The sequence below is a fragment of the Chrysochloris asiatica genome, unplaced genomic scaffold (genome assembly GCF_000296735.1).
Source record: "Chrysochloris asiatica unplaced genomic scaffold, ChrAsi1.0 scaffold00034, whole genome shotgun sequence".
Classification (NCBI taxonomy): Eukaryota; Metazoa; Chordata; class Mammalia; order Afrosoricida; family Chrysochloridae; genus Chrysochloris; species Chrysochloris asiatica.
This window is the reverse complement of record NW_006408552.1, coordinates 2,665,686-2,676,375: the sequence shown is the minus strand read 5'-3', so window position 1 is coordinate 2,676,375 and position 10,690 is coordinate 2,665,686. Positions and strand designations below refer to the sequence as shown.

The following is a 10,690-nucleotide window of genomic DNA, read 5'->3' as shown; positions in this document are numbered from 1 at the left end:
GCCAGCAAACACTTAATGAAGTCTTAGGCTGTGGCCCAGCCATCGATTGGCACGGCACACAGGCCTGGACGCCTGGCTGGGAACCAGAAGACCTATGAATGAGGCTGGGTGTGGGGTGGAGGCAGGGAGGTGACTGCCAGATGAAAAGACAGGGAGGGAGGGCTGGCTGTGGATCCCACCCTCTAGGAGGATAGTGTGGCCCATGGGGGACTAACCTGGTTCGAATTGTGGGTTCGAATGGTGGGCTGCCAGCAACCAGGAAAATCTTGGGTGTGAAGCCCAGGGAAGGACAATAATTCTGGTCCCCAGGGAGGAGGAAGTGAGGAGGGGCCAGTTGCCTAGTGGCTCCAACCCACAAGGAGGAACTGAAGGGGGAGGTGGAAGTGGCAGGCCCGGTGTGGAGAGTTGCGGGGTGTGATTGGCCAGGAGGAGCTGTCATGGGGGGGGGGGGGGTAGGTCCATCTGGGTGGGAAGCAGTGATGGGACAGAAAATGAGGGGTGCTGGGGTGGGACCGGAACACATAGGTTCTACAGGGACAGAGATGGCTCAGGGGGACTGTGGGACTGTGGTCTGGTGGGAGGGCAGGCTTGAGGGGTAACCCCAGCCACCACAGAACAAGAGGAAGTATCCTCTTTCTTGGGGGGACCCACATGAAGGGGCTGGTCACGGGGCAAGGCACTGTGGTTCAGGGAGTTGTTCATACAAGGCTGATGCTTAAAGGGCTTGGCAGTAAAGGCCACACAGAGAGAGGACATCTCAGAGACAACAGGCACTCCCCCAGTTATAGCCTGACAGGCGATTTTCAATATGGGTTTGGGTTTGAACAAAACTCTGGAACCACCCATAGAATTCCTGGGAACGGGAAGATGGGGTGAGGCCTTCTGTGTACCAGAGGCAAGGTCCCCACCAACAGCAGCTGCAGTTCCAGCCCTAGCTCCCAGGGCGGCACTGCAGACACCCATGAAACTTCCATTCCACCAGGGCGGCCACAGTGAGTCACAGAGCTTGGAGTTGGGGCTGCAACCACGTGTTTATTTCAAAGCCGTCAAGCTGAAAGCGCAGGTTTAACTTAGGAAGGTCTCCCGGTGGTCCTGTTAGGAAGACGCTGGGACCCTCAGGCCACTCGTTGTGTCTGAGGAGTACCAGGCACATGGGGGTTCATTGGTGACTCCTCCTAATCTAGAAGCCAGAATATCTTGATATCTTGTAAAGAAAAAAGCCAAAATCACAGTGGGTCCGGGAGGCAGGGAGGGTAACAGAAACAGCCTGCTCTCTGGGTCTACCTCTCTTCTTGTGGGGCAGTGAGCAGACCAGGTCTTATGTATCCTCTGGGGTTTAGTGACAAAGGTTGTGGGGGAGGCTGGACTCACAACCTGCTGCCTGTAAGGGACTCTCCATATTTTCGGGAGGGGCCCAGGAGGACCCAAGAAGATCCCAGAGCCCTGGGAATCCAAAGCCTGTTACTCACGACAGAAGTAGTGGTCACTCAATCAGCATCATCGCTGGGTGATCTTTGCTGCTAGGGCCAGAGGTCAGCTGTGGGCGGAGCCTAAGGCTGGTCTGCAGTTAGAAATGGGGCCTGAGGGGTCCCTTGGGCTCGGCCTGTTGAGCACTGGATCTAAGGATCTGGTGTGACTGAGACATCCTCTTAAGGGGGGGCCGGAGGGACCTGGGGCCTCAGAGCAGAGGGCAAGGTCAGTTTCCAAGGGGGTCTCTCCAGGGAAGCCTAAGTAATTAGAAGCAGCCTAGCAAGCAGGGTTGGGGGATGCAGTCATCACTGTGGTGCGTGGGAGGCTCGGAGACGTCATCACGTCGTCACTGCCACAAGTCGCCAGCAGCTGCCCCATTGTCATTCTCGTGGAACTTGTGCAGGTGGTCAGCAAACCTGCAGGACCCCAGAAACCTCTGTGAGAGATTGGAAACAGGAGGGGAATGTGTGTGGAGGTGGGGGGTGTCACTGAAGGATGTACCATCCGGTGAGGGCAGGATGTGGGGAGCTGGAGACAGAATCGGGGAACAGGGTGAGGGGAGGTGGGAGGGTGTCCCTGGGTGGCATCCTCACTTTTTGGCACAGAAGGTGGTGCAATCCCGCTCCAGGCTTTCACTCCAGGCCAGCTTGTAGAGCACCTGGCAGGGGGGAGGGGACACCCCTGTAAGCTTCTTGCCTCAGTCTTCCCAGGACACCCGCTCTTGTAGCCCAGACCCAGGGCGGTGGGGTCATGGGGCCTGTTAGCAGGTGGTCAGGGACCCCGAGTGGATATGCCACCGCAGGGTTGGGACCTGTTGGACCCTAGTTTCTACCCTAGCTAAGAGATTAGAGTTGGAACCCAGGTAAGCCAGGTAGGGGACGTGTTGCCTGGGCTGGCTGGGGCTGGGGTCCCTGAGGCTGGGGCCCTCAAGTGGCATGGTGACATGTAGGCGCTGTTGGGCCCCTGCCCATGCTTTCCGGTCTGTATTGTCACCCTTGCTGTCCATTGGTGGACTTACACCTGCTTCCTCCCCTGCCTCAGGCACCCATAGGGCCCGTCCCTGACTGGGCCCTGGATGGTCACTCCAGAGAGTAGTTGGCTAGAACTCAGGGCATAGGGCAATGAGGACCCCTCCTAGTCCTCAGGGCAGATGAGACCCTCAAGGTGAGAGAAACAGCCACAAGCTGAGGGTGTGGATGGGTGGGTCTGAATGCTAGATGCTTTGGGCTTCTGCTACAGTGTGGGCTCTGTTGTCCTCGAAGGTGGGTAAGGGTGGTGAGTGGGCCTCTATTTGCCCACCAAGCACTCACCAGGAAGACCAAACAGTGCAGGAAGAGCATGTAGAAGAAACCGATGGTACGAGCCACCTTGTTGGAGAGAATCAGTCGCCCCTGGGAGAAATCAAGGCACAGAGTTGGGGTGTGAGGGGCAGGCGTCACCCGCACCTGCAAGGCTGCTCAGGGGGTGGGGTCCAGGGCAGCAGCGGGCACTGTTGCAGGCGGGGTGACCTTGGGCCACAAGGAATTCTCAGAGCACAAGGAATTCCTTATAGCACAACTCCAGGGCCTCCTTAGAATGGTGGGCACTGTCCTGGAGGGATCGGTGGGGAGAGAGACCCTGTGTCCCAGGCCACAGAGTCACACTGGGTAAGTAAGGCCTGTGAGGCCTCTCTGACTGGCCGGGGGGCATGTGGTATGTTCAGGCTGTCCCAGGTGGGCACAGAGCAGAGGGCTCTCACCATGCTGAGGGTGGCCTTGTCCCAAGGGCTCAGACTCAGGTACTTCCGCTGCCGCTCCTGAAGGGGGGAAAGGGCAATGAAGAGAGGACCCCCACAGGCCCTGACTGAGTGTAGCGAAGCCCTGCTGTTTCTGGGGGATCCCCCCAGGTGTCCACTCCCACTATGTGACAGACTAGAGTCAGAGTGGTGATTGTCCTGTATGTTGGCTCATTGTAATGGTAGCTCTGCCCATGGGGATGCTCTTTACTTCTTCACCTCAGGCGCTGCACCCAGCTTGCTGCTTGTCCCTGACACATGCCCTCGTGTGGCCTCAGCAGCCGTTTTCCTGACACCTGCTCTGGGCCAGGTGTGGAGGCAAGGCTGGGCATGTCTGAATGACTGGGGGCTTCCTTCCCAGGACCCCTAGAGCTTCACACACCCGCTTGCTGAAGGAGGAGAAGGGGTCCAGGCGCTCTTCATACTGGGATGAATACCGAAGCTCCGTGTCATCGCTGCCACTGCCCTGCTGGGGGGTGGGGGGGGTGGAGGAAGGAAGACTGTCAGCCCACTGAGCCAGCAGGAAGGCGGGTGTGTGAGGGCTATTGGGACCCGGGAACCTCAGTTTCCTCATCTGCAAAATGGAGGTGGTGAGCAGTCCTGGGGTGACAGCATGTGGGTGGCTGGCGCCATGGGATCAGGACACAGTGCCTCGTCCACCTTAGGGGCACGACCCTGCCTCATAGAGGCAGAAACTGGAGTGCCTGAGAGGGGTGCTGGGGCTGTTGGGGGCTGTCTGTCCCTGTGGTACTAGTTTGCACATGGTCCTGGTGCCCTCTAGTGGCCAGTGGGTGGGAATGAAGGTAGTGGCTGAGGGTTTTGTCCTCAGGAAGGCTCCACACAAGGGTGTAACAGCTGTCTCCCTTTCTGCCATCTTCCTTCTCCCCAGGCCAGTCTCCCAACAGCTCACATGGTTTTCTTGTACAAGGTGGTCCCCTATGAGGGCTGGGAAAGAGCCAAGTGGCTGGGTTTCGGCTTTGTTCTAGCCATGGCTATTTTGTTGCTGTTCTTAAATGCCACTGAGTCAGTTCCAACTCATAGCAGCCCTGTATAGGGTTTCTGAGGAGTGGCAGGTGAATTTGAACCACAAACCTTGCGGTTAGCAGTCCAGTGCTTATCCTACAGCACCACACCAAGACTCCACTGTCTTCATTAGTGTATGGCATGTTGGAGGGCATGTCAGGATTTTGTAAAATGTGAGTTTTAAATATACAGCATCTCCTGGGCCTGTCCTGATGCTCCTACCCCCTGGGTAGGATCCTGGGGTCAGCGAGTGGACCCCCCACATTTAGCCTGGCCACTGTGACAGGCCACTTGCTGTACCTGATCACTTCCTGGTTGGTTCTGATGAACCTTCACAAGAACTCTACTGTGACAGCCTGTTCCCAGCTGAGAGAGAACGCTGGACAGGCATGGGGGTGGGGGGTAGGTCAGATGGTCTCTGGAAGTCCCCCAGGCCCAGCGCTGCCCAGCAGGTCACTGCTCTGACCAGCACAGGGCCGAGGTGGGCAGGACACTTACCCGGCCCGGGTAGTTCTGCAGAAACTTGATCTTCTCAAAGAGCTTAATGTTGTCAGCACGCAAGCTGCCCAATTCACTCTGAAGGGCATGGATCGTGTGCTGGGCCAGGCGGTTCTCCTGTGGGCAGGCAGGTGGTGGGCAAAGGTGGGCAGGCAGCAGCAGGACCCCGGGGAAGAGGCAGGGATGGGGAGGGGCTGGCATAGGCACTGTGCTGTCCACCTAGAACCCCTAGAACCCCTTCTTTGTCCATGGTTGGTGCCTCACTCTAGGGGTCCTAGCCTCTCCTCTGGCCCCTTCTAGGCAGATGTTTCTGTTTTGATTTCTTCAAGATTGGTTTGGTTTTGTTCTTTCCAGCTTATATTTTAAAAATATGGTTTGAATATAATTCATATAACATAAACGTCACCATTTCAAAGTGTGCAATTCAGTATTTGTTTGTCTTCCCAGTAGATTCACAATGTTGTCCAACTATCTCCATTATTTAATCCTGAAACTTTTCTACCACCTCAGAAAGCAACCCAATCCCAGCCCCGTGGCAGCCAGTAATCTGCTTTTGGTCTTTAGGGATTTGCCGGTGTGGGATACTGCAAAGACATGGAATCACATAGTACATTTAAAATAGGTGTTTCTTTCACACTCTTTGACATTCAAATGGTACAAAAGGGTTGTTGTTGTTGTTAAGTACCATGGAGTTGGTTCTGACTCACAGTGACCTTGCACAGGGTTTCCAAGGCTGCAAATCTTTACAGTAGCAGGAAGCCTCATCTTTCTCCCATGGAGCAGCTGGTAGTTTCGAAGATTCATAACCACTACAGGGTGAAAAATCTCCATTTTCAGAGCAAAAGGTAGACTCCTCTAAGTCTTGCTCTGCTCCTGCTGTTCCTGCACCACTTAATCAGCATTGAAGGTGTTCTTTTCAGGGCTGCCTGATGCTCCATGTCCGGACATGGGCACTCCGTGCATCCCCGGAGCCCCCACTGCACCCACAGGCACACACAGGGGGCGGGCCCTGGGGAGACCCACTATGACAACCTCTGGATCCTGAGGGTCTCAGCTGGTGGCTCTGACTGCTCTGGCCCGCTAGGGAGCTCAGAGATGCTTGCCTTCCCCAGGCGATGACACCCTAGGCCACACCAGGAGAAAAATGCGGTGAAAGATCTAGAGATTCTATCATCAGATCAAGGAGTGACTTTGTTAGAAGCATCGAAAACCTTCCCGGCTCCTGCCCCCACTGTGAGAGTGGGCAGGGGTGTCTAGATGGGCTCTGTGGGTATCCCAAGGCTAGGAAAATGCAACCTCAAGGGTCTCCATCATTGGGGTCTCAGTCTCAGGATCTGGGCTTTATTTTTTGGATACCTATGGATGAAGATCAAAGACTACAGCCTTTGATATAGGTTGCACCTCAGTGTAAAAGAAAACAAATATCCTCCCTACTGGACCACTAAGTAACATCAAGATAAAGGGAGAACAGATTGAAGTTGTCAAAGACTTCGTTTTGCTCAGATCCATCATCAACACTCATGGAAGCAGCAGTCAAGAAATCAAGGGACATACTATACTGCATTAAGCACATTTGCTGCATAGGACCTCTTTAAAGTGTTCAAGAGCAAAGATGTCAGTTTGAGGACTAAGGTGCGCCTGAATATGCATGTGAATGCCTCATATGCATGTGAAAGTTGGGCAATGAATAAGGAAGACCTTATTTGAGTTCTGGTGTTGGAGAAGAATATTAAAGATACTGTGGACTGCCAGAAGAACAAACAAATCTGTATTGGAAGAAGTACAACCAGAATGTTCCTTAGAAGCTAGGATGGCCAGACGTTGTCTCTCATATTTTGGATATATTATCAGGAGGGACAAGTCCCTGGAGGAGAACATCATGCTTGGCAAAGTGGAGGGTCATCAAAAAAGAGGATGAGTCCCAACTAGATGGATTAGCACAGTGACCGCAGCAATGGGCTCAAGCATAGCAATGACCATGCGATTAGGACCAGGCAGAGTTTTGTTCTGTTGTGCACAAGGTTGCTATGAGTCAGTACCTACTCAATGACACCTAACGACAAAATGAATTCCTGGTGTGGCACTGTAGGATCAGCACTGGACTGTATTGTCCACATGGCGTGGTTGGCAGTTCAAACCCACCAGCTGCTCCTTGAAAACCCGATCCAGGGTCGCTATGAGTCAGAAGCTACTCGACAGCACTTAACAACAACAACATGCTTTCTGCTGTAGACGGGCACCAAGCCTGGTAAAGTGGAGGGTCAGCACAAAACAGGAAGACCCTCAGAGAATCCTTACAAGAGTTCTTAGGAGAAAAACCATCACAAAAAAGAAATCAGGGTCATTAAAATCAAATGTAGTGTATGCTCAAAGCACATTAGGTAAAAATATTAAACAAAACACATGTTTTAAAAAGAGTCCAACTTCCAGATCTTCTCACGTTGTGAGCCGGGAGGCCTCTCTGCTTGGCTTATAGTGTGCAGTGCTTTGGGGGCAGAGGGCGGGGACACCCACCTTGTTCACCCTACAACTAGCGTAGCTTACTCCCCTCCACTGTCCCTGGCCAGTGATGCTTACATGGCATCTTGGGGTGACCTGTCCTCAGTCCAGTGTCCGAGACACCCCTTGCGCCTGCTTCTCACACGCCTGCCCTGTCCTGACATTGGTACCTACCTGCCGATCTTCCTGGTCCAGCATCCTGCCCTGAGAGACCCTTCTTGTTTTCCATTCTTGCTCCTGGCTCAGGCTCTCTGGTGGTGCCCGCTGTCTAGCCCACACACCCCAGCCTAGCGTTACCTGAGGACTCTTGAGGCCTTGTGTCTTGTCCCTTCGACTCCTTCCTGTAGCCTGGCACACCTGCATTCTGTGCTGGCTGGTTGGCCCCCTGCCTCCACTCACAACTTCTCCTCGCCCGTGACCATCCATCTGCTTTTGCTTTCAACGCCCTGCGTGTGACCTACACTCTTCCCTCCTCCAGGTCGGGACCCTCTTCTCCCTCAAATCTGTGTCTCTCTTGCTGCAATCTCAGGTCCAGAGAGGGGAATGGGGGAGGGGAGGGCATGACTCACAGCCTCGAGCTCCTGGTTCCGGGCCCGGAAGCGCTCCCTCTGGCTGGAGATGATGGAGAGCAGGGAGCCCACCTGGCCTTCGGGGAGGGGGCTGCTGGCCGGGACTGAAGGCCCTGAGAGTAGACGGTGAGGATGGTGGCTTGGGGTGGCAGGAAGAGAGCCCAGGTATGGGCCCCCGGGTCAGGCCCCAGCCCTGAGGGACCTCTGGTCACAGGCCCTGGCGTGGACGTCACAGAGGTGGCCGAACACCAGGTGCTAAGCAGGTTGTCGGGGAAGGGCTCCAGCTCACCGGCCTGCTCTCTTAAAGCCCCTCCCCTTGTATTTAGATCTGGGGCACAGCCTCAGGGATGCTGAGGGACACTGAGGGACCAGGGTCCGCACAGGCCATCTCACTGTGTCCTCTGGTCTCAGCACCCCACCTGGGGAGGGATCAGCCCTCACCTGGGGAGGGATCAGCCCCCAGCTGGCATTGCAGAGACCTCCCCAGGGCCCTGGGGTGGAGGCATCAGACTGACACCCAGTGGGGACCCAGGTCATGGAAGGAGCTCTTGGGGATCAGGACTCTGGCTGCACCCGGCTCTGGGTCCCTGGTGGGGTCAGAGGTCAGGGGTCAGGCCCTCCTCACCATAAAACAGGGCTGTGGCTTCCTTGATGGGTTCCGGGATGGCCTCCGCGGCCCCCTGCAGGGAGAGGAGGGAGGGGGGTTGTCGGGGTGACCTGCAGATGCTCCCAGCCCCGGGGGGCATCAGGAGGCCTGGGAGTGATCTCCCATCTGTGAGGAGAGCCCCAGGGTGAGGGGATGGGCCCAACAGTCCTTTGAGTACCAGCTTCTGTGGTCTTGAGCCTCAGCTCTGCTGACCATGAGTTGGAGGCTTCAGGGCAGATGCCTAAACCAGTGCCCGCACCCAAGGGTGGGAGGAAGGGGGATGGAGGCAGGGGAGGGCCAAGCATCCTGAATCTGAGCCTTGGGGGAGCAGCTGCCTCAGGATTGGCCGGTGTCCCTGGGGAGGGGTGGGGGGGCTCACCTCGGCGTCTGGCCGCTGGATGGACTGGATAGTGCTGAGGTCCTGTTCCAGCTGGACGATCAGGTTCCTCTGCTCGGCCACAGTGGCCACTGCCTCAGTGACATGGCTCTGCAGCTCCGTACAGCGTCCTGTGGCCAAAGGAAGACAGGGGCTGTCAGCGGGATGTGACCAGCGGGCCTTGCCCTCTCCCTGTGCCTCCAGCCCACACTCTGTGAAGCCCAGGCAAAGACCACCATGTAAGGGACCACCATTAGCCCCAGCCAGCAGCAAACACCCTGGGCAGGGAGGGAAATGCATCCAGCCCTGGCACTGCTGGTGGCCAGCTGGGTGACCCTGACAAACCCCATCCCTCTCCATAACTTGCTTTGTTACCACCATGGGGGCCAAGGAGACTGAGCCCAGAGGCAGGTATGGGAGGGTGGGGGTCCTCCCACAGTGGTGGGGCGGGGGGTGACCTGGGTCCTGTGTTTTATAACAAAGTAACTTCGCATTTCTGTGTGGAGGTGCTCCTGCCCTCTTAAAGAGTGGGAGGTGTCAGGGACATTCTCTGGGCCCTGGGGCAGTGGCCTGGGAGCCAGGTGGAGCTCAGCTCCAGATCTGGCTCTCCTTCGACTGTGTGACTCTGGGATGGTGACTCGCCCCTTCTGGTACCATTTGTAAACTGGTACCCAGAAATCCAGCTCAGAGGTCACACCAAACGATGGCAGAGCTATGTGTCGGGGTGTTGGGGGGCATCAATGGGTGTTGATGGCAAGGTCACCAGGGGGCACAGTGGCCTCAGAAGTGTCCAGGGAAATGGCCTTTGGGCCCTCCACACTGGCCCTGACTGTTACCAGGCAGCCAGCCTGACAGAACTCGTGCCCACCCGTTCCACTTCCTGGGTGCCTGCCTCATGCCAAGCTCCTCCACACCTTTAAGTCCCAATAGCAAGCAAAGATTACCCCCATTCTCCGCATAAGGGGCTGCGGCTGCAAGAGGGAGGAGACTCTGTCCGTGGTCCCTCAGCCAAGATCGGGCCAGGCCTGGAATCACCCCGGGCATTCATCCCCTGCTACGTCTATGCCACCCAGCCCCAGGACCTGGGCTCTTTCAGAACCTTAGCTTAAGGGGGTCCTCCTCCCTTGCACCTGGCAGGCAGGTCATGTCAGGCGGCAGAGTGAGGGGTCTGGGGAGGGGGTGAGGGTGGAGATGAGGGTTGGGGGAAGAGGTCCAAAGGCAGGGCCAGGTCTTGAAGGGCGATGCTGGGTGCAGGGTTAGGGACTCCAAGGACTTTAAGCAGACCACTCCCACTCTTATGTGTAGGAGGAGCCCAGGGGAGAAGGGAAGACCCAATTCGGAGTCCTGGGGGCAGCTGACAGATGTCATGGCCACTGGCCTGGCCTGGTCTCATGGGACCCAGGTCTGTGGGCGTAGTCTGGAGGGCCAGGCCACCTTAGAAGGGAGGTGGGTGGGTTAGGGTGGGCATCTAGAGTGGAGGGCCTGGACTGAGGGAGGACTGGGGATCTATAACTGGATCCTGGGACTGCTGATGTGGGGTCTGCGGCTGATGTGGGGTGTCGGGTGATGTGGGGTATGCGGGTGATGTGGGGTCTGCGGCTGATGTGGGGTACGCGGGTGATGTGGGGTATGCGGGTGATGTGGGGTCTACGGCTGATGTGGGATACGTGGTTGATGTGGGGTTTGCGGCTGATGTGGGGTCTGCGGCTGATGTGGGGTCTGCGGCTGATGTGGGGTTTGCAGCTGATGTGGGGTCTGCGGCTGATGTGGGGTCTGTCTGCGGCTGATGTGGGGTCTGCGGCTGATGTGGGGTATGTGGTTGATGTGGGGTCTGC

General features: G+C 56.5%; 1 protein-coding gene across 5 annotated transcripts in view; it reads right to left on the bottom strand.

Moving 5' to 3' along the window:
• Nucleotides 1-1,816: 1,816 nt before the first annotated feature.
• CUX1 (cut-like homeobox 1) overlaps nt 1,817-10,690 on the bottom strand; it is a 460,382-nt gene continuing 451,508 nt past the window's right edge. For all 5 annotated transcript variants that reach the window (XM_006859668.1, XM_006859669.1, XM_006859672.1 and 2 more), the window contains 9 exons: nt 8,859-8,986; nt 8,459-8,513; nt 7,834-7,946; nt 4,766-4,882; nt 3,627-3,710; nt 3,209-3,265; nt 2,781-2,861; nt 2,064-2,128; nt 1,817-1,886 (listed from right to left, as the gene is read on the bottom strand). In XM_006859668.1, coding sequence (XP_006859730.1) covers nt 1,817-1,886; nt 2,064-2,128; nt 2,781-2,861; nt 3,209-3,265; nt 3,627-3,710; nt 4,766-4,882; nt 7,834-7,946; nt 8,459-8,513; nt 8,859-8,986 — 770 coding nt within the window. The remainder of the gene's footprint in view (nt 1,887-2,063; nt 2,129-2,780; nt 2,862-3,208; nt 3,266-3,626; nt 3,711-4,765; nt 4,883-7,833; nt 7,947-8,458; nt 8,514-8,858; nt 8,987-10,690) is intronic.